The sequence below is a fragment of the Chelonoidis abingdonii genome, chromosome 17, assembly GCF_003597395.2.
Source record: "Chelonoidis abingdonii isolate Lonesome George chromosome 17, CheloAbing_2.0, whole genome shotgun sequence".
Lineage (NCBI taxonomy): Eukaryota > Metazoa > Chordata > Testudines > Testudinidae > Chelonoidis > Chelonoidis abingdonii.
In genome coordinates, this window is record NC_133785.1 from 25,740,978 (window position 1) to 25,764,432 (window position 23,455).

The 23,455-nt window shown below is 43.9% G+C and overlaps 1 protein-coding gene and 1 pseudogene across 1 annotated transcript; one reads left to right on the top strand and one right to left on the bottom strand.

Annotated features, from left to right (window-relative positions):
• The first annotated feature begins 977 nt into the window (after nucleotides 1-977).
• LOC116827101 (U4 spliceosomal RNA) lies at nucleotides 978-1,083 on the top strand (annotated as a pseudogene).
• Nucleotides 1,084-5,782: 4,699 nt separating this feature from the next.
• Nucleotides 5,783-11,776, bottom strand: BHLHE40 (basic helix-loop-helix family member e40). The gene is made up of 5 exons (XM_032784193.2): nucleotides 11,372-11,776; nucleotides 11,086-11,155; nucleotides 10,502-10,609; nucleotides 9,355-9,478; nucleotides 5,783-8,291 (listed from the first exon to the last, which is right to left on the bottom strand). Exons 1-5 carry the CDS (start codon nucleotides 11,449-11,451, stop codon nucleotides 7,432-7,434), a joined length of 1,242 nt encoding a protein of 413 aa, XP_032640084.1. The 5' UTR covers nucleotides 11,452-11,776; the 3' UTR covers nucleotides 5,783-7,431.
• Between the last annotated feature and the right edge of the window lie 11,679 nt (nucleotides 11,777-23,455).

Genomic DNA, 23,455 nt, shown 5'->3' on the forward strand with positions numbered 1-23,455 from the left:
TAAAAGGTAAACAGGAATGTAGTGCCCCTAAAAAGTGCTGGCTTGATGGCCATAAAGACTGAAAGGCTGAATTAACCCACAGAACAGGTACTGGGTGACAGCTGCAATATAAGCTTCCTCTCTCTGCTCTAGTCAACGCACTTCAACCCTGCCCTCTAAGTGTGAGGGGGCTGGTCAGTCTCTACACCTGTTTGGTGATTTTACTCAGGCAGTTGCCTGTCACTGAGAATTACTCAGACACTATGGTAAGAAGTGTGATTAAAACAAGAACAGAGTGAGATTAGCTTGCCAAAGCTGGCCTGTGATGAAGGTATAAAACACAGGTGGTCTGGTAAGAGATTTCTTGGCTCCAGTCACATGACATGAGTCAGGGTTACAAAAAGTTAATATCCTGTGTCACATGGCTGGGGGTCCACTGGCTCCAACAGCTAGTTACATGGCCTGGGACCAACATGCTAATTTCACGTAAGTCACTCACCAGCCCAGAGATGGTGACAGTTTTCTGTCACAACTGATCAGGGCTAGAAGTGAACTGGTACTATATAATAAAAGGTCTTACACACACTCATAACTATTTCCAGGGCATTCCTCTCCCACCCCAGATAGTTAAAGTTAGAATAGCCCATCGAGAGTCTTAAGGTGAAAAAGGCTTGCTGCACGACCTACCATTCTTTCCACAATGAAACAGCTAAAGCAGAAACAGCAATTATCTGGTTCAGTCTAGTGCTGCTGGCCTGGAACATGCCATGACAACGTGCTTCTTGTTTCAAAGCCTCTTTTGTATTAGGACACAGTTCAAGGGATCTTGCAATGACTTGCATTTGTAAACACATGCAGCGACACGAATTACGGATGAAAGAGAGGACAAAGCAGAAGGGCACTGCAGTGTCCATGCCACAGCCTGTGCGGGAAGAGAAATCCCCCACCCCAGTGTAAAAGAGAGACAGAGATGCTGATTCTAGGGACAAGGGGCTTGTTTACTTGCGCAGTGGCAATATCATAACCAATGAAGTTAATCTGAGGTGTGATTATTGCTAGTTGAAAACTTTTCAACGCACATATTCCTGAAAAGTCACAGCAGATTTAAAAAACCTGAATTCTAAGAAATCGCAGCAAAAAAAATGTGCATTGTTGCAGATTATTTTAGGCTGTGGCCCATGCACAATGTGAAGTATAAGCAGCTCCTAGAGTACATGCCTCTAAAAACCATCTAGTCCCAGAGCATTCAGTTATACTAGCTTTCCAAACAGGTGGTGAAAAGCTAAAATTATGAGTGTCTCTCAATTTTCCCAGCTTGCTCTGGATTGGAATACATCTCCTTTTCAGGAAGATTACTCGTTTACCTTTACAAAAGCATTAGGTTAAAATGTTACCAGGACATTATAAAATTCTACACAATTTGCTTCTTTTTTAACACCAAAGAGATAATCCTACAGTTATATTCATCAAACCAGGTTCTGTCTCTCTGCAGGGTCCTTCTAACACTTTAATCCTGGCTTCTTCCCTGTATTCACTTTTCATGCACTCTGATTTTTATTTTAAATCCCTGTTCATGTCTTTCTGCACTTGGAGGAGTTTGCTTGGGAAGCCCTATTTATGGGTTGAAATGCTGCTGAAAGAGTTATTGCTGTGTTATTCAGCTGCTGTGCCAAGCCTGCATGAGGATCGGGTTTCTACTGAAAGGGTGCCAGGCACGTCTGTTTCCAGGAACCAGCAGCCGTATTTAGCCTCAGGCTGCACATGAAAGACTGCAGTCGGAAACGTGACATTGTGTCAACATTTGAGGCAGGTCAGAGTTGGGTGAGACCGTGAAAACAAGTCAGGGGAACTCAACACACCCTGTCTGAACAGTGTGAGTGCAGAGACTTGAGCAAAGCACCCCATCATAGTCTGGTAGCCTCAGCTGCAGTATCCCCTTGATTCCTCCAGGATTTTCTTCCATTAAAATTTAATGTTGTAGGGCTTGGGGTTTTTTTTTAATGGAAACGAAACATGATGAAATGTCTGCTCCTATCCTCAGGGCGTCTTTGATGAACGATGCAGCAAAGTGAAGGATGCTGCACATGCAGGAGCTTCAAGGCAATCTAGCTTATACATTTGAATTGTAAGTTACATAACACTTTTCATATTCACAGGGTCTCCAAGCACTTGATAAACATCAGCCACGTTCAACACCACTTTTCTGAGGGAGGTCAGTGTTATCACCTCCATTTTACAGATGGAGAAACAGGCACAGCTGAAGTGATTTGCCCAGGATCATATAGAAAATCAGTGGCAGGGACAGGAACTGAAGACAGGAGACCTACCTCTAAATCACCATTGTTATTATTATAAGAGTAGTGCCCAGAGGCCCAGATCAGGACCATGGCCCCATTGTACCAGCTGCTTTACCTCCATAGAGGCAGACATAATCCCTGCCCTGACGTGCTTACAGCCTAAGGACTATCCACTAGGCCACCAATGGAATGTCACCTCCTCAGTTTTGCTTTTTTGGCTTTGACCTGTACCAGGAAGAAAACTTCCCCACAACAGCCATGTCCTTGCTATCAAAGGGCATATCCTGCACCTATGTTTATACTCATTGTGTCCCTGTTTGCTGCAGAGACAGTCTCTGTGGGTCCTGCTACCAGCAAAGGGTAAAGAAGGCAGAAAAGGCTAAGCTCAAAGTGACAGCCTTGAAAATAAACTGTAAATCTACCAACAACTTGAAGTATTGAGAATTTAGTATATTGAGGGTCAAACCGTGGTCCCATTGAAATCTGTAGGAATTTTGCCAGTGACTACAATAGGAGCAGGATTTGTCTCTAATTAAAACAAATAAACATGGTGGAGAGTGCGAGTTCCCCAGATAGATAAAGAGGCATCACCATAATTTACCTGACTGTTCACCTTTGGGACCTGTACCATTCGGGGCCCAGTTGGCGATGCTGTGAGATAGGGTTGTTACACACTACCTCAGTTTGGAGCCTTCACAAATCCACCAGCCTTCCTGGTCCTTCTGCATGATCAGCACCTTAAAAATACAATACAAGTGTCATTCAGTCATGAATGTCAATGCGCCAGTTCACCGTTTACACACACATTCATTTCAAAGTAAATTATTGAAGGTTTCCTGCAACAGTGAATGGCATGGGATACCACAAACCCCTTAGAGAAATTGGGCCAGCTCATCGCCAGTGCGTTGATTATGCCAGCTGATGGGCTAGCCCTGTTTCCAGTGTTCACAAAGCAATTAAAGACCAACAATAAATGACCTAGCCAAGGGTCCCATACTCTACATTAGTACATGTACTTACTGCCTTTCAGCCACTCCTTCCCTTCCCCTCCTCCCTACTAGAACAAACCTTTAGTGCAAAGCCCATCTGCTTTCTTCAACAGTTTGCCTTTGGGAAAGGTTTGATGTCATCTTCATTTTGCAAAAAAAAAAACCCAAACCTTGTATATTATTTATTACCTGTGGCTGATGTGCCATGAGATGTAAACAAAAGGTGCATGTTTTAAATAAATTTGACTGCCAAGACTTACTTGATGGTATTAGAAAATACTCACCAGATTTTTCAGCGTTAGCAACAAAGCTATTTCAAACAACAATGAAACTCTTGGCAAAATTAAGCAGGTGTCTCCTCCTTCCGGGGTTCAGATCCAGCCTGGGCCCTAGGCAACGGAGGGCCAGGGTTATGAGTGTAGCAGCCACAAACCAAGCGTAGGCAGCCTTGGGTGAGATTTGAGCAGCCAGCCAGAATCCTTCCATAGCACACCAGCAGTTACACCCAACTAATATGCTGGGGCATGCACCACAACATGAGGGAGGGACATGGAAAACAGGTAGGGCTAGCTCCCAAGCCAGAACATGTGTATACGGCCTTTGGCCTGACCAAGGGACCAACCCTACACCCATTTAAGCCAAAGGGAGTTTTGCCATTGATGTCTGACAGCAGCAGGATCAGTACCCAAGTGAGCAACTAGCGCTTACCAAAAAGAGCAGCTGCCTGCTATATATGCTACGTGAATAGCCCAGACAGTAAAAGCTATAATGACTCACACCAATACTACAGAGCGCTTTTGTTTTTAACATAGGGGTCCCTTGGAGCATTAGCTTGGCCATCATGGGAAATCTGTACAGCAAAACTCCTGGTGAAGCACTAACACCAGAGTGTGTCTCTCTTTCCTTTCATGGGGCAGGCTATGGTATGGTTCTTTTCTTTATGGAGTTCCAAACACAGGGCTAAGGTTAGTTCTAATCAGAAAGGTAAAGGTTTGCTATATTCTAATGAGGCTTAAGGTCCCCTGCAGAGGAGTTGTTTAAAATTGGGAGTATGCCCTTTTTTGGCTTCTTGACAATAGATAAAGGTCCAAGGAGCAGTGGTGGTTTTTTTGTTTTTTTTCTTATTTAGCTTAGAAATATCACACGTGTCAACTCTAGCCTGCCCTGATTTTGCTGGAGGACTTCTGGTATGTCTTAGAGAGGTTCATTGTCATATCCCACACACTAATCGAAGGGGTTGTTGAATCTTTAACAGGATCATCCTTCTCTCATGTGGTTTGTAAAGGCCTAGAGCACCTCTTTCCAGCAGAAAAACCCATGTGAGAGGACTTGAGGCGAGAAATCTCTTTGAGCATCCCCTTGCAGATTCTGCCCTGCATCATTCCATTGAGATTGTGGGGTTTGCCTCCTGTGAAAAAGACCACAGGGCCTGCCCCCAAACCTGCTTAACTTCCCAAGGATCTGCAGAGGCCTAGAGTCATCTGCATGTAGGCCTAGTGCCTCCACAGTGGCTTTAGCCCATCTCCCTTGTAGATCCCCACCCCAGAAATTCTCTGGCCAAGCAGTTCCATTGGGTGCTCCACTGGCTACAGCTAGTTTCAGGTCCTGTAGATTCTTCCCTTAGGCTGGGGCGGGGGGATCCTTTAGCAGTGGTCGGGCTTAGAAAATAAAGGAGGAGAGAAAATAAAGCCCCAAACTGAATTGCCATTGGGCTAGAGTAGGGAAACCTATAACCATCCTCTGCCCACACTCCTGTCCCAGACAGTCCTCATCAAAGGCTGATGCAATCTTTCCTTCAATGCAGACCAGAGAGATTCCTACACTGCGTCCAGGAGAGGAGCAAGGGGATCTGAGGGCATGTTTCAGATGGAAGGGGGAGATTCACGCACAAGATCCCCTTTGCGTGGATCTTCAGTGAAGATGTGGCCCTTAGCACTAGAGTTAAACAGGTGTTGAGAAAAGATGAACAAAGAGTTTTAAGCAGTCTGACTAAATAGCCCTTCTCAATTGCTCAGGTTTCATACTCTGGCTCTTGTGATTACAATAGCTCTCTAGCTGCCATAGAATCTTGCTAGAGTAGACAAAACCTGAATTTCTAACAGAATAACAAGCACAGGAATCCTCTCTCTTCCCCCACTTTTTTTTTTTTTTTAATATATAAAACCCAAAGCTTGTCAGACTTTCTAGATACATCACAAAGAAACAAACCTAAACGAAGTAAAAGTACAAATCCAACATGGTCTCCCTTATAGGCCATTCTTTAAAGGTGAAAAGGTCAAGAGGTAAAAATAAAATGCAGTAAATTAAACAAAAAATCCCATACTACAATAATAATGGACCACATTTTTCCTTGGATGACTTTGGGCATTGATTCCAGCAAGGGGATAACTAAGACCTTAATTCCGCAACTTCTTCCCCACAGGCAGTGCTAAGTCCACATGGCACGCTATTTTGATTGCTGGATCAGGTCACATGGAACGACATTGATCAAATATTTCAAAGAACAAGAGGCAAAGCTTTATCTTCCACAGGAAAATAATTATTTTATTAAGTATTGAAAAACAACTACTTAACATTTACTCAAGATAAAAATATTTACAATACCCCATCTCTGAGAAGGCTCCAAAATATAAACATTGTATCCCTTCCTAGATAACAAAACAAAACCTCTTCAAAAAAAACAAAAACCCCAAATCAGGAATACATTCATATTTCTCACTTCTTTATGCTCAAGTAGTTATACAAATAATAGACCTCTGAAACATTTTAACTCTTTAATATATTTATATAATATATATATTTTATATATACATATATATTTATAACAAGATTTTACAAATAAAGGCAACAACTGTATACCAAAAAAAAAAAAAAAAACAATAAAATAAACATGAGAACACAATCTGCAATCAAGCACAGTGCATCTTAACAACTGGTGCAATGGTAGAATGAAATGAGCATCTGTGTGACATTTACTCTGGAAACAATTTCTCAAAATTCATACAGAAAAAAAAACTGACTGCTTTTTGCAGTTAGGCTTTAAAAGAAACTAATTGGACACAGTGTTCATCACTGAAGCAACTACTGAATCTGTGGTGCACAGGCCCAAATAGTTCTAATATTTGTTAACATGGACATTTTCACAAATTCTAACTCTATTTAAAATAGGAATTTGGACTAGGGTTTTCAGAGGATCCTAAGAGATTTGGGCACCCAAATCCCACTGGGATTAGGTTCCTTTGAAAAAAAAAGTTTTGAATTCTCAAAGGTACTCAAGCAGGCCAATTCAGTGGGTGTAACTCTATTGACTCCAACTGAATTCCACCCTGTTACAAGAGATCTGGATTTGGCCCAGGAATGAAACAGTCAGTTGCTGGCTATTGTTTGCTTTCAGATACACTAGACCCAAAGACACCTGTACAGTAGCAGTAAAAGAGAGGTCTAGCGTTAGGTGCAACAAGCAAAGGGATCCATGGGGATATTTTCTCTTTCCCTGCCCCAACTAGCAGCTTGAGTTATAGAAAGGGATGCATGTTAATTTATTAATTAGAAGTACACCATGTAAAGCTTCTAAGCAGCATCTACATTTTATTCATTTTGTTTTTTAAACATTTAGCAGAGGTGTGGAGAGAACCTTGTCCTCACTCTCCCTGAACCACTGACTGTGCATTACCAACCAGTGATTGCTACTCTGAATCGTTTTAGTGGGACTAACACCAATGCTTCAACTGCTGTGCACACATGTATCATTTCAAATACTGGCAACTGGGTGGGGCAACAAATCTGGCAGTGGGCCATTGCTTTGAAAAGCCCTCATAAGTACCATATTTTTATACTCACAGACCCTAACACCTAAATCTGCCTAATGGAATATTTTTCACAGCTTTGCAATATAATCTTCACTGACTAAGTCAACTGTTGGGATGGGGAGGGTAAAGGGTAAAGCACAAAGAAAACCTTTTTTTCCTTTTAAACTCCCCCAAATGGCTAACCTGGGTGCTTCCTTCATCCTTTCCCACGCTATCTGACAAGTCAGAGAAAAGTGGATTTCGCTTCCGACTCTCAGCGAATCTTATCCCCACACCTCAGTCCAGCCGGTATATAAAACTGAAAGAGTCTCAAACTTAAAAAAAAAAGAAAAGAAAAAGAAAACGGTCACACTGTGCTTAGTCTTTGGTTTCCAAGTTCAAAGGAGGAATCTGCTTCAAAGCTTGAAGCAGAGCTGAGGAGTCGATAGGGGAATGGACTGGTAGTGGAGAAGGAAGTCTCTGAGGCATCAGAAGAGATGGAGAGATTTTATCTGGGTTCATTAGCCCTGAAAGTGCAGCAGCAGAGGCTGGGAGACTTGGGTACAAGACGGGCATGGAAGCCGGGTACCAACACTTCTCCAGCATAGGCAGATAGGCAGTTGCAGATGGTGGGATCAAATAAAAAGGCAGGCACAAAGGAGGCTGGTGAGGGTGAGGGCTTAAAAAACTACTTGAAGAGCCAATCAGATCACTGCTAAAATGGCCTTCGTCTTCTGAAGTTTCCATCCTGGTCCTTTTGGCTGGTGGGTCCTCAGTCTCTTGCTTAATAGAGCTTATTCTGTCTTGCACGGTATAGTTGAGTCCCGTATCCTTTGGAAAATACTGCTGATCGGTGTTTGAGTCACTTTTCTCCAGCTCTCCTCCATACCCACTGTCTGTGTCTGTGTCACTCCCACTCTGCTCTCCACTGGAGTGTGCAAAAGTTCTCTGTATAACAGGCACACAGTTCTTGCCATAACCCTCAGCAGTTTTGGGCAAAGAGCCAGACTTCTCTTTCAAGTCCACTGTTTTCGGGGGCGCATCTCCAGATTTTCGGCTGGCTCCGCCCTGGAGGACCTCAGAGGCCATTCGGTGCAGATGACTGACCAGCTGGGAAGATTTCAGATCCCTGGTGTTCTCATGCTTTCCCAGGTATTGCAGCACTTCCTTGGCACACATCTGGAAACCGGATCGAAACATTTCCTGGCTGGTATCAAGGTTTCTCGATGACAAGTCACCTGAGGGAACATTAACAGAAAGAAATTAAAAATTAACAGAGAGCTAAAACAGTTTTATTAATATCATTAAGGTGCACTGGGGAGAGGAAGAAATTTTATCTCCATATTAAGTATCTGTTACAAAACAGCTAGACAAGTGAATTCTACTGTACAATACGGTCACTTTAAACACCCATTTTTACAACCTCCCTCTAACAGTGAGTCTTTAAACATGTTTTTGATCCTATACTCATTATACGTGGAACCACAAGAGACACTAGAGTTTTAGGGAGAAAATTGCAAAAAGCAGCACAGTGAATCAACCCTGGTATCTCCTAAGAAAGACATCAGTTCCAAAGTCATCTTGCAAATCTGGCTCCTCTGCAGCTAATGAAAGTTGGGTACAAGGGGCTCAATTTATCCCTCATTAACTGCATACACCAAGAGGGATTAGGTCTAAACTTTGAGAAATGACATTGGGTTTGGCTGTGTAATTCTACTGCATATCCAGTGGCTGTTAAAGCAGTAGCAGCCTTTTTAGAAAAGCTGGTTTTAGCTTGACAGACTCAAGTAAGTGTCACAAAGAGAGGGCAAGGAAGAAACAGATGTAAAACACTGTGGGCCCTTAGACAGTCCCAAGCTGCAAAGCATGCGCTAACTGGCTTATGGAGAAACCAAAAAGAGCATGTAAGAGAGATATTTTCATATTGGGGGGGGGGGGCACGCTCAGGACTTGATCCAAACCCCACTGAAGTCAATGGAAAGATTCCCATTGGCTTTGGATAAGGCCCTCACAGCAAAACTGTACTATAAAATAGCTAGAATCAGGTTGAATTTAAAACAATATTAAATTAACAGCTAGTTTTACATTAACAAAATAGAGGGATGAAAGGCATCTTTTTCATAAATCCACATGCACATAAAGTGGGTTGTGCATGCTCAATAAAAATGAGAAAAGACAAACTTACTCCTCCCACCTCCCAAACTAAGTGTCATAAGTAGCCAATATTTCAAAGATATTGAAAGTAAGATCACGAAACATTTTAGGGTTCTCACATGATACAAACATGACTTGAATACTCACCAGCTTGTAAACCATTCTGTAAAGCAATTATTTTCTGTTGCTGCTGCTCAATGAGATTAGTTAGTGCTTTCACATGCTTCAAGGTAAGTTCAAGAACCACCGCCTTCTCCAAGTGACCTAAAGTCTGGAAACAAATTGGCAGGTTAGTACTTATCCTAGAGCTGGCCACGCTTCAAGGAATTTTAAAAGTTTTCTAATTCCTTGTGAAATGAAAAAAAGAAAAATAGTTGCAATTTTGGGAACAGGGTTAAAAATGTTGTCTTTATTCAATGAAATCACTCGATTAATTTTGAGCAAAAAATCTTAACATTTGGAGTCCGATCCACATATTATGTAAACTAAAAAAAAAAAAAATTTAAAGGGTAGGTTGCAGAGAAGGATATAGTTACATCCTATGGGTATTTTAGGACCAACTGCATTGCTCTCAGACAAGTATTTTATTTTATCTGTTCTGCTGCCCCTGCTGGCATTGTGACCTTAACACAGGGGAATCCAGTTAAAGGGTTTCTTTTGAACAATGACAGAAGAGGGGAGTCCTGCAGGATGTCAGCCAAAGTGGCTTTCCCATAAGCTTCTGAAGAGATTTTTTTCTTTTAATTTTAATCAAGCACCTAAGGCTTTATTCTTTTTAACAACAAGGCACCTCACATACACTAGAGAAGCAGAAGTTGTTGTCCTTAACATCTGTCACAAAACAGGAAGCATGGCAACAAACTCTAAAAGGACTTGACTTTCATTTAAATTAGGGATCAACTTATGAATGGAATCCAGTAAAACTTCAGAAAGAGCAACATGGAACTTTTTCAGTGGCTCAAATGGAAAAACCCAAATCCCTCACATTCAAATCAAGCCCACAATAATCACTTTTACATGACGTTTCATTTTAACATTGCAGCAGTTCAATTCATATCACCCCATCACCACCACAGATATACACTGTTTAGAAATTCACAGTGTCTGGAAGGATATCCAATAGTAATAGACTGATCAAAATGGCAAGCCTGCCCAAATCGCAGCCTTTTCCACTTTGATCTGCAGTGCTCAAAGGAAACCTCTAGATGGCACATCTACCTGCACAGAAATCCATTAACCAACAGGCATCCTCAAAAGGAAAAGGAGTTTGGATATTAGCCAGATTTTCACTTACTGTAAGTTTGAGATGTTCTGGTAAGAGATCTTTCAGTTGGGCAATGCACTCATTAATCCTATCACGTCTCTTCTTCTCTATCAGTCTGTGGGGCAATTTATAGGTCTCCTGGAAGCCAAAGGAAAGGAGAATATCAGACAAGACACAGGATAACTTCCTAGCACCATGGACAGACACACAGGTAAAAGGTGATCTAGAAATAAAACTAGATCTCAAGCTTTTTGGTACCCAAAAAGTATTATGTGTAACAACTACTAACTGACTGATTTTCAGTCATAAGAATTATTAAATTGATGCAAAAATATATTCCCCTCCCACCTTCTGAGCTCAGATTTGGGGAAAAGAGGTACAAGTGCAACAATCTCAGAGCAAAAAAAAACACCCAACAACCTTGATTCAAACTGTCTGATGGTAAAACAACCCCTCCCAAACCCCACAGCAAATTTTATAACGGTTGAAACTTAGTTGAGCTCTATGCAAAACAGGTTTAAAACAAATCAGAACACAACACAAATGCATAACACTTTTTAAATGGCCCGGTGTTAACTAAGAAAGCAAAGGTTCCAAGCAACTCCTCCATTTACCTTATTGTCTTCACTTTTTTTTAACCCTCTCCTGGGCTTGTACACTTGATACATGTGAGAAAACGCCAGCCTGCACAAATGACATTAAAATGCAATGGGTTATTATTAGTTCCTGCACACAGAGTGACACACGCCACAAATGAGTTTGACAACGATCACACCAGGCATAGGGTGAAGGATCTGAAGCTCAAGTCAAAGCCTGCGGGCAGACTGCGCCCGTGGATTTAATGGGGAGGGGACTGGGCGCACTGGCCCCAAGAAACGTACCACTGAGGCGGCATCTTACCCTGGCATCTCGTTGCTCTCCAGCGCAGGCAGCTTGCCCAGGCAGGCAGGAGGGGGCTGGGCGCTGGGGATCATTTCCATTTCAGCTTGGGAGGCTTTGCGGGGGGGAGGGGGCTCTGCTGAAACTTAGTCTCGCCGAAAGCAGCGAAATCAAGCAGCGCCGGGTGCGCGGCGAGCTACTCGGAGAACCGCTGGCGTCGGGAGCGGCTCCTGGGCTGCAGAGGGCTCAGGACGCGCTGCTCATCTCCGCGCGGCCGGGGCAGGGCGCGAGCTGAGGAGTCGTTGGGAGGCGGCAGGCTGGGTTAAATGGGAGCGAGTGGGTGGCTGGCGCTACGTGTTCTACCCTGTGACTCCCGGCACGTCTGGCGGTGCCGGGGCGGGAGAGCCCTGCCTTCCCCCGTCACATGAGCCTCACGTGTTGGACAACGCTCTGGCCTCCCCCGCACCCCCCGCCTTCCTTCCCCCCCGGCTCCGCGCGGCTGCCAGCGGCTCCCAGCCACACACGACAGGCGGAACGTGACGGGGCGACACCTCCGCCCGGCCGGGCTCTCCCGCAGCGGCTGGCGCGTGTGCCAGACAGAGAGCGCGCGGGGGGTTCTCCCCTCACGCGCACTCGGGGGGGGGGCGGTTCTCCCCTCACGCGCACCCGGGCTGCAACATCCCCAGCGGCGCGCGGACCTGGCCTGGGATGCCCCAGAGGGCTGGTGCGCCGCCACCGCGCTCTCCTGCCCGCCTCTGAGGGGAGGGGTCAGTCCGGCCAGGCCCGGCCCGGCGGGACACCACTCCCCCGCCCAGGGAGTCTGCGTCGCCTGTCCCTCGCTCCGCTAGCCCGGCTGGGCTCACCCCTGATTTACACAGGCAGAGGAGTCAGTCAGGCGGGTTGCGTGTCCCCCCCCCCCGGGGATTTCACAAATCGCTGGGACTGGCGGGGGGGTGTCTCTCCCGATGGAGCTGCTCCTCCCAGAGGGACACGGGGGGGGCGCGTGGGAGGGGCTGGTGCCAGCCGGTGCAGAACTGCAGGGAGCTCACAGGGGAGGGCGGTGTGGGTAGTCTCGGGGTCTGAGGGGGAACCAGGCACTCCTGTCCCTCCCAATGTCTTTCTCTATTCAGAAGGCAGCTTACTTGGCCTCGGGCACGTCACTTCATTACTCGAGCTCCGGCTTCCCCCTCTGTAGAAGGGGTGGTAATAAGGTAACCTACGTCACAGGGGTTGTTTGGATTAATTAGTTGGTACGTGTAAACGCCCTCTGAAGCGGTGTTATTCCCAGCCATGTGGGCAGCACTCCAGGTTCATGGAAACCAGCAGAGGCAGAGCATGCCGGCTGCACCTGCCTGCAGCGTGTCATACTGAGTCTCCACCTTCAGTGGGGTAAAACGGGGGAGACATTCATAAGCTGCATGCCAAAAATGCTGCTTCTGAGTGCTTTTGACTGAAAATCCCTGCAAGCAGCAGGGAGACGGCTGGCAAACGGCCCCTGATGCCACCACAGGCAAATGCTTTGCCACCCACTGAAAAAGGCTGGCTGCTGCAGCTGAGCAATTACATAATAATGGCAGCTTTCCAGTAGGCATAGACACAGAACATGCCACATCTGTCATCAGGTAATTTAGCTGTTTTTGGTGCTTTTTTTTTTAAGGTCTATATTTTGTAGTAATCCAGTGGCTAATAGCTTGATAAAATGCAGCACAAAATCTGACAAACTGCACTATCTTCCAGGTGCGTTTCTGCAGTCAGTGGGGAATACCCAGCCCACATGTCAAGGCTTGAGAATGACACTGAGAGTAACTGGTATTAGGAGTGCAGGGCTTTGTGTGGACTGTAGCCATGAGCAGAGTAGCACTCAGGCATCATGTGGGCTGAGGGGACTGCAGCTGAGCCAAGGGCAAATGCAGAGTAGCCGACAACCAGATTTAGTGGTGTGCCCCATTGGGGCAGTTGTCAAGGTCAGTGCCTGATTTAAAGACAACTGGTAATGTGAGAGGGGGCAAGGAATCAGTGTAAATTACAGAGCTGAGGCTGCTGTAATTTAGGCCTTATCTATATTTTAAAAGTTTTACCAGCATAACTATGTATGATTTTTGTACTGACATGTTTACGCCAATAAAAGTCCTAGTATAGACCCATTGTAAAGCACTTATCTGTGTAGTTGATTTCACTTTGCTGAATCAGACTAAGCCTAGTTAAAGCACCAACACTTTTATCTATAGACGAGGCCTCAAACAAGGAATCACGAATGCCCTATACAGCCTCTGAATTCCCCAAGAGCAGGAACAGAATAACAGGGAACTAGGACTAGCTAAGTAAGAGTGTGACTGTTTTATATCTTGTAGGTGTCAAGGGAAGTTTTAATTCTTTGATCTTTGTTAAGCAGTTGAGACTCTTAGCTGCCAGCTGTTCTGCAAGGGCTAAGGATGATTATAGTGGAGTGTAACTGCCAAAGCAAACCTTTTGTTTTGGGAGTACATGGTCATTTCCCCTGTTACATGCTGACCAAGGAGAGGCCATATCACCAAATAGAAGGTATATTTACCTAGATATGGTAATAACAGAACTTTAGCACCCAGAGTTTGTCAAAGATTTCCCCATCTCCTCTGAGAGTCTTGTGGCTAGGAGCCTGAGGTCAGCAATTACTTGGTTGGAGACTGGAGACAGCATTTGTCCTAGAGAAGGTGGCATGCTCATTTCCGGATACACCGTCATTTGAATGCATGTATGGTGGCAGAAGTGCTAAAAGGGTTTAGAGTTGTAGACTTGTTACACTAGAAGGTGACTCAGTTAACGAAACTCTATCAGGACAACGTAGGCCCAAAACGGAAGTTTTGTAAAAATCTTACTTGTAAGAAAGAAAAATTCCCCTGCGGTGCCTGCAGCCTAAACAGTACAGTATAGCTACTGACCGAGAACCGCAAAGTGAAGCTAACTGTTCTCTCACTGAGTATTGTCTCATCTGTGTTTTACAGCCCATCCCTGCAGTTTCTACCAAGTATAGCGTTCACTGTCATGATCAACCCACTGATTTCAAGTGTCTGCAGGGTTGGTCCCTTCAGCCATGATCCTACAAATTTAAGTCTATGAGTAGTCCCATTGACTTCAAAGGGACTATCATGTGCCTAAAAAGTAAAGCATGTGCATAAGCATCTGCAGGATCAGGGCCTTAGAGCAAAAGCTGTTCAGAGCAGGAATTGTCTTTATTAATGTTAGCTACAGTGCTACTTGAATAAATTCAATAATTATTACAAAAGTGAAATTAACTTGTTAATTGCTAAAGCAGAGATTTGTAAAGCAAACAAATAGCATAAATAGTGGAAAAATAAATTAGACATTTAAAATCCTTTGTTTTTAAGGCTCTAAGCTGTTATTTGTACCACAGTTAAGGGCATTTAAAAATCATATATAGATATAGCTATATAATTTTTAGCTGCTAGCATACTTTCATTTATTCTCTTCTCCATACTTCTCTTTATCAAACAATAGAAATAATTAGGGTTATGGTAGGGGATTGCTAATGGAAAATTCTAGCTTTCTGATTCAGGGCCAGATACTTTTCACCTCCTAAGTTTAAATGTAAAGTAAAAATATGTGAACTAGTTCATGCCCACTGGTTGTTTGACTCTTGTGTGTTCGTTGAGACTGTACATTCCTGCAATGGATAGTGAGCTAGAAATCAGGATCAGAGGTAATCCCCCATTATTTAGTCCTTTTACTATTGGTATGTTTGCCAAACAAACAATGCTCCAGGTCAGATTTCACTGATGACCTTAAGGGTGGTTGCCAAGGATTTTGGATTCCCCCCTAAAAAGAGAGTCCAAATGAAGTTATTACATTCTTGGGCATCAAGTTAGATTGAGGGAGAATTAAATTACACTTTCCTGAGGTGCCTGGCACAGCTTTCACAGGCTGATGAAATCATTAATTTGTCACCTTGATTTTGTTTGCAGAGCCATTTCTCCATGGCAGATTTTATTTTTTTTTTTACAATGCCCAATTGAAGCTGTAATGAAATGTTAAAAATAATGACATTTTCTAGAGCTATTAAGGGAGAATCTGGCATTTCCAATAGTAATTATAGAGCATTTGATGTCATAGGATAACAACAACTTGTGTCCTATGGGGATTTGTAGTTATTTACAGATGTGTTAGCAGGAAAGGGTTTGGCTTTTGTTTTCCCAGGTGTGCAGAGGTCTGGCTAACTGCATTGAGTTAATGGAGCTATACCCCTGGAACATTTCCCCCCTATAATTATGGCAATGGTAATTTTAGGTAAAAAGTAAAGTTCTTCAAATCATTGGCACTGATATTTGACTTAAGAATATGTGAAGAGCGCAGGGAGTTAACAGATGGGCAGTGGATTCAGGCCTGTGATAGAGTTACTGAGGGAGGTTTTGTTTTAAAATGTCTCTTACTTAATATACCCATGAAGGCCAGGCATGTGCCCATGAACTGTAATCAAATAACTGACTTTCCCTCTCTCATTTCCAGCAGTCTCGTTTCAGGTTACTGGCACCGGAGGTTAAAGAACAGCCACGTCAAATACCAAAAGCCCTTGCTAAGGGTATTGAGACTAGAGGGAGGAGAATGGAAGTGGCTAGCTCTCAGCACATGATAGATCTAATCTAAGGGCTGGTGTAATTAACATACATTACTTTCTGCAGGAGTAAAGGTTTATATGGGATCTGGTTAATTCTAACATAACAGATAGTCCTCTCTGCATTACACAGGAGTGGCAGAAATGAGGCTTATTTCCTGGCTAGTCTTTAGTTAGTAGGTGTGGCAGTTCTGTTCCCAAGGCAGGCAGGTCCCAGATCTCAGCTCCAGTGTTTGCAGTGGGAAGAATGTTAAAGGGCTAAGGGAGGCAACAGGGAGTTGTCAGGTAGACAACACAGCATCATTCATCAAGTACTGACAGCTTTACTGGAAACCAAAGACAAAATGTGCAATAGTTATGCTCCTGGGTAAACGTAGCATTCATTATGTCATTTTTAGGAGTGTTCAGGATCAGTGACTCAGTTGGTCTCTAAATGAGACCTAGGAATGTTATTTCTCAATATTGTCATAGACTCATCCATGAGAATCCACATTCATCAGTCTACAAGATGGATGTAAAAGATTGCAATGCATGGGTTATCTACATAGAACATTGGATACAGTTCTTCATCTAGTTCTGCTGGGTACATCTACAGGTACTTACCAAGGTTTGGATTTAACCCAACCAAATATGTCACCTTTCGATTCATTTATACGTGGATCATCACCTCAATAGCACGGCTGAGTGCAACAGAATATAGGATCAAAAGATTCATCCAAAAAGTCTGAGTCATTTTATTTATGTATAAGGATTGCCATGGCACTGATCACTGTCATATCTAATTTATGGTTTGGATACAATGAGATTGTTCTAGCTGCTACCACTGAGATATTTGTATTCTTTGATAAAATGCTGAAAAAATAATCCAATGAGGTTTATCTCTGTGGCTACCCTGATGTCCTAGGTCAGGATCCTTCCCCCCAGAAGGACCGTGGATTACTGCTGGTGATTTATTGGCTGGAGGATGCCAAGCTGAAATCATTTAATAAAACACATGAAGTGGAATCAAGTGAAAGTTGTTCTTCTCTTTGTCTGAAGATGTCTGCCAGCACTGAATGTGCTAGTGGGAGGTGATAGGGGAGGAAACTAATTCATAATAGACTTTTGCCCACTTTGAGACTGTTTAATGAAACATTATGGCCAGCCTGGTGCCAAAAAAGGCAAATCCGTATAGCAGGGAAACGATGGAGATCTACAGAACTTGTTCTATTTAACCATTTCTTTGCTGACTGACTACTGTCTTGTGAGAAGTAAATTCAGTACATACATACACACACACACACACACTTTACTGGCAGTGCTCCAACAACTGGCTTCATGCAGTAACTTCTCACGCATCACTGTCTTATTGTAGTAGAACAGGGATGGCCAAACCATGGCTTGTGAGCCACATGTGGCTCTTTTACAATTAAAGTGCAGCTCACAGAGCCCCCCTATTCTCCACCTATCAGACTACTTGGAAGAGCTTGGGGCTTCTGCCCTGCGGTGGGGTGGTGGGGCTAGGAGCTTCTGCCCAAAAGGGAGGGGGTCTTAGGGCTTCAGCCCTGCAGAAGACACCTGCCAGGGCTCAGGGCTTCAGCAAGAGCAGGGCTAAAGCCTCATGCCCTAGCAGAAACCCTGAGACCCTCCCCTCCAGCCCTGCAGGGCAGAAGCCCAAGCACTGGCTCTCGAACTTTTGAAAATTATTCTATGCAGCTCGAAGGGTCAGTAAATTCAGCCATCCCTGTACTAGAATTACCAGAATCTGAGAGCCATAGCCTCAAGCATCAAGGTATTACCCCCTTGCTGTGATGGCCCATTCATATTTCAATGGCAATGGCATGCTAGGACTTACTTGGATCATTCTTCAGGATTCAAGCAGGGAAGGCTGTAGGTGGGAGGAGCAGTACTCTTAGGCAGGTGTGGCTGTGAATGTTGTCCTGTTCTGGAGAATGAGTTGTTTTCCCCACTGAGAGACAGAATGGTCTAGTGAAGAGGCCATATACTGGGAGTCAGGAGATCTGGATCACATTCCTAGTTCTGCCAGTAACTCCCTCTTTGATGTTAGGCAAAGTCACTTAAACATCTCCATGTCTCAGTTTCTCTATCTGTAAAACAGAAATGATGATAGTTTGCAAAATGCTTTGAGATCTATGGATAAACAGGACCTCATTTATTACTATTGTTAGTCTTCCTATTTTAGTAGCATCCAACTGCCCTAATCAGGATTGAGGCCCTATAAGGCATGGATACTGTCTCAGAGTGTTTTTTATTAATTCCACTTGACATAGGTATGCACAACTGCAGTCCCAGTTTGGTTAGGTTATAGCATTGAAGCAAGCCTTTAAAACATGCTACTTGTGTAAATATATATAGAGATATACCCAATATGGAACAAGTAGAGCTGTACAATGTGTTTTCCCTCCAATTAATGCCAGGGTAGGGGGGCACGGATCAGTGTTCATGTTGCACTCCCTGTCGGTATCCAGTCTGAGCCGGGAAACGTAATGATCCAACCAGCAGACCCAATTTGGTGATAAACCCTACTCGTGTGCCACCTGAGGCACATTGCATATACGCGAAGAAGAAGAAGAAGAATGCCAGGGCACAAGTCACTCATACGTTGCCCTCCTGACCTCAGACACTGCCTCCTGAGCAAAGTGAGGGATGACTGCTAATCAGTTCAGAGGAACTTTCCTGTACTGTGAATATCATTAACATCAAGGACACATTAAGGACTATTTGTAATAGTTTGTCACCAAGGTAAACAGAAGCAGATTTGTGAATGAAGCTGATTGGACTGAAATGGGGGGTGCTGCAAGAATAGACACATTTTTGAGATGTTACTGGAGGACAGGGAACAGAATTCTAGGATGACCTTAACTCTCAGCAATAACAGAGTAGAACAAGTCCATAGTATTTATATGGACTTGTTTAACATTCCATGCTGTTTGTAGGTGTATACGTGAGGTGTCTGTGTTCTCTCTACAAGAGGATTTCTGGATTAGGCAGCACCAATATTAAGGAGATAAGAGATTTTATAAATGAAGGCTGCAATTGTTCGGATGTGCTGGGAACTATTTCTAAGCATGCACATGGGTGACTGATTTGTGTGTGTTGTCTGTGCACCAAGAGGAAAGAAAGATTTGCTGGTACTTAGCATAACTGTTGCAGGAAGAAAAAGGCAGTGGAGAAAGGTGTGGCAGTGTATTGTGTTATCTGTCTGTGCTTAGTAATGCATGGCCTCCTTCCTGCAAAGATATAGGTCAGACAAACTATGCACATAATTATAATGTTTCCTAGTCACTCCAACAACTAAAAAAATCTGGATCTGAACACACTGGCATCACTGAAGTAGTTTGGGTCTGTATCCAAGTATCACAGGTCATTTTTTCTATAACAAACCAAACCCCTGCATCAGAACCCCCTTGAATTTTCAGCATGGCCCATCTGTATCCTGAACAAGATGTGTCTCATGATGTGGAGGAACCTAAATGGAATATGCAGTATTCATGGTGGGTTTGTCCATATTCAAAATTATATGCAGTTTTGCTCACCGTATTCCTTATATGTGAAACTATCATTCGTAGTATTGAGATGCAGATGTAACTTAAATCCTGCAGTCGTGTTTCCTAATAAGAGAATAATCTAACTACCAACTACAGGAAAAGAGATCCATAATTAAGTAGAAATTACAACCAATTGAAACAGGAAAAAGAAAAAAAATAAATCTAATACACAGTTTCCTTAAGAAAAGGACTCATGGTTGACAAGTGTCACCCATGATGCCCCTCACACTTTATGTAATGGAGTTTTAAAATAGTTTAGCCATAACTATATTAACAGCTTTTTGAGTGGAACCCAAGGTGGAACAATCCGTGTCCCAAGGATCTTAGTGCATCTGCAGTTGGTCCTGATGTGCCATCTACAGAGCAAAAGTCCCCACATAAATTCTCACTTAAGGTCAAAATGGAGAATAGATGTTTCATTTTACAAGCATTGAGTAAAGATGGCATCAGGTGCCTCAGGTCCCCAGATATGAAGATGATTGTTTGATTTAAGAATGTAACAATGAGCAACCAGCTGGTAAGAAACAGCTAAGGAACAATATCTAATTGAGGCCATCTGGTGTCCAGCGTTTCTACGTATGAATTCAATTAGCCTCTGCATCAGTAATTCTCTGTTCCCACTCTGTCATGGTTTTGGAACAAACACTATACTATTCCCATGGATCTCCAGGTGCTGAGTGTGTGTCCCACAGTTATACGGTCTTTGTCTAGTGATGGCTTTGTCTTTTTCTCTCTCTTTTTAAACTCTGCTTTTAGATTCTGTTCTCTGCCTTTTCATGCTTGGAGGTTTCTCCTATAATTGTGAGCCAGTGAGAACACAATAAAAGCCATCATAAACCACAATAAAAGCCATCATAAATTCAGGATCGTCTGACGTTCCTGCTTTTACTATTATTAAGAAGATAAGCATGTTTACATTTTTATAATAATTTTGCACTATGCATAGACAGCCTAATTCTCTGTTGTGCTTAAGCCCCTTTATGTTGTTCTGGTAGCATAAAGGATCCTTAAACCAGAAGGCAGCAATCACTTCCAGGGCCTGCCCCCTGTGTGAGAAGATTCCTTGGCCAACTAGAGGTATCAGAAAGACTTACATCAAGCTCCTCCCTGGTCCCAAGTGCAGGGTGTGTGTCAGAGGGGAAGGGCTGTGCCTTTAAGGGATCATTGTTGGACCAAATATAAGTCTGAGCTGCTGAGCAGCCAACAGTCCTTCTTACGTCAGTGGGAACTTCAAGCGCTTAGTACATCTGCAGATCAGGCCACTGCATTAGAAGGAAGATTTTCAAAGGCACACACGGAAGTGAAGCACCTACTTTCCATTTACTTTTACTGGGAGCTGGGCAACTAACTGCACTTCCTACCTTTGAAAATCTCCCTCTGGAGCCAAAATATGTATTTAGGAGCCCTTTGAACAGTTTGCCTTAAATATTCGACACTACTTTACTAATCCAGGCAAAATGCATTCCAACCTAATTACTGCAGTGATGAATACTAGCTCCTCTTACAGTGCCAAGCTTCACTGATAGTACTGCATCTGAAACCACCAACTTACAATTATGTAATGGTAGCATGGTATAAAAAGATGCCATCCTTGTAATAGGACACATGAGGGTGGAAATTAACATTTGTCTGACCGCTACCAAACTTTAGAGCTGACAAACAGCTGTTTTCCTGCCTAAGTTCATGCCGTTTGTTCATGCAGAATTCAGAAAATTAGCTACTATGATCATTCAAATCTAACCATGGGGGTGGGGTTTAGCCCTTTTTTTATAGATATATTTAAAAGTGTGGTTCAGTACCCCATTCTGTGTTTACCAAGCTGTGTATTTACACTTATTTACTACTTTTCAGAATTTAAATTGATTAGGGAAAAATGGAAGAATTCATACTGCAGGATAGGTCTGAACAAAGATGAGCAGAGCATGGTATGTTGCAGTTACATGCTGGAAGAGCACCGTTCTCCTCTGCATCCTTCTAAGTCACCTTCACCAAAGACAAAACTATCAGAATACTCCTGAAGAGAAACTATTTTGCCCTAAGAATGAGCACGCTTGTACTAAATGGCAGATATGCTAAACACCAATACTAGGACAGGCTACCTCTTATGTCCCCTAATAAAAATGTTGCCCCAATATGCCTTTTCAAATTCTACAACTTAATCTTCACCATTGTCAATAGGCAAGATCTTCAGCTGGGGTAACTCAGTGTAGCTGTACTGAAGTCAGCAGAGCTATGCCAGTTTACACCAGTTCAGGTTCTGGCCCAATATTTTCAGTATAGCTTTCAGAACAGAAACATTTCTAGTGACATGCAACTTCATATCAGTTTGTCACCTCCTTGAGGTTTTTATGATTGAGAAAGTTTTTCTATTTAAATAAATTCCTCATTCTCTCTTTATTTATTTTTAAACAAACATATGTTCACATACTCTTCAAGCACATGCATCCCTAGTATGTTGGATTTGGTAATATTTTCAGTGCACAAGCAGGGTAAATAAGACCCAGGGCCAAGCCCTCAGCAGGTGTTAATTGGCATAACTCCACTAAAGGCAGTGGAAATATGCTTATGTACATCAGTTGAATATCTGGCTCCAGTGCTGGATTAAAAAAAAACCCATCGTGATGGAGGAGTGCCCAGGCCAAACCTGAGCCTCACTGCTTCAACTGCTGACAGACTTGCATGGCATGAGCAGGGGCCGCACAGTAAAATGCCCCAACCCCATATATACCTCAGCCAACACACAGACCTCTAAATGCCTGTTCCACTCTACATATACCTCAGCGACCCTCCACTGGCCTCCACTTATCCTGACACCCCCAAACACACATCCTGCTCACCACAGACACAACCCCTCGGCCCCCAACATTCCTGCCCCATCCCCACTTGCCCCTAACCTTCCACCCCACAGTCTTCCAACACTTGCCACCCTCCTCATAGTTCACCAGCTCACCCCAGTCCCTCATCCACTACTCTCGAGACCTTCCTAGCCACTGACCAACACCCCCCAGCTTAAAGTTCCACTCCCATCTCAGGCTAGGGTGGCTCCTCCTGACCCTCGCTGCCCAGCAGCTCTGTTCACTCCCATTACCAAGCCCACACTCACATGGAAAAGGTCAAATTTCAATGAGTGGCACTGCCAACCCACACACCAGGTCACAATGCCACTCACTCAAATTTGGCCTGGCCACCCTTCCATCATGGCTTAGGTGACCAGACAGCAAGTGTTAAAAATCAGGATGGGGTGGGGGGTAACAGGAGTCTATACAAGAAAAAGCCCCAAATATCAGAACTGTCCCTATATAATCGGGACATCTGGTCACCCTAGGCTTAGGGGCTGGTGGGGGAAGTAGTTGGGCCAAATTTGAATGTGTAACATTGCTACCTGGCACATGGGGTACCAGTGCCACTCAGGTTTGGCCTGTTGCAACGCCACCCTCCCAGATCCAGTGGTCAGCAGAGCCGGCTTTAGGCCATTTCCACCAATTCCCCCGAATCAGGCCCTGCGCCTAAGAGGGCCCCGCGCCCAGTGGCAGAGGCACTGGGGGGTGGGGCAAGTGGTCAAGAATCCCTTCCCTGGCTAGAGGCTCCTTTTTAATATTTACTCACCCGGCAGCGCTCTGGGTCTTTGCCGGTGGGTCCTTCACTCGCTCCGGGTCTTCAGCAGCACTTCAGTGGCAGGTCCTTCAGTGCCACCGAAGATCCAGAACAAGTGAAGGACCCGCCACCGAAGACTAGGATTGCTGCCCGGTGAGTACAAGCCCCACGTGTTTTTTACGTGGTTTTTTTTTTAAGTTATCCCTGCCAGGGCCCTGTCAAAACTGTTTGAATTGGGCCCCGCACTTCCTAAAGCCGGCCCTGGTGGTCAGGGGCCCCTCTGAGATGAGGACCCTTTGCATTTTCTTTAATCTAGTCCTGCTGGCTCTTGAACACAGTCTCATTCATGACCGCTCT

Excerpts from the sequence above, each read along its gene's own strand:
- BHLHE40 (XM_032784193.2), bottom strand. The coding sequence starts at position 11,451 with ATGGAAATGATCCCCAGCGCCCAGCCCCCTCCTGCCTGCCTGGGCAAG. Across the intron at positions 11,156-11,371 it reads GAGAGCAACGAGATGCCAGG|GCTGGCGTTTTCTCACATGT; the intron begins GTAAGATGCCGC and ends TCATTTGTGCAG. Across the intron at positions 10,610-11,085 it reads AAAAAAGTGAAGACAATAAG|GAGACCTATAAATTGCCCCA; the intron begins GTAAATGGAGGA and ends TTTGGCTTCCAG.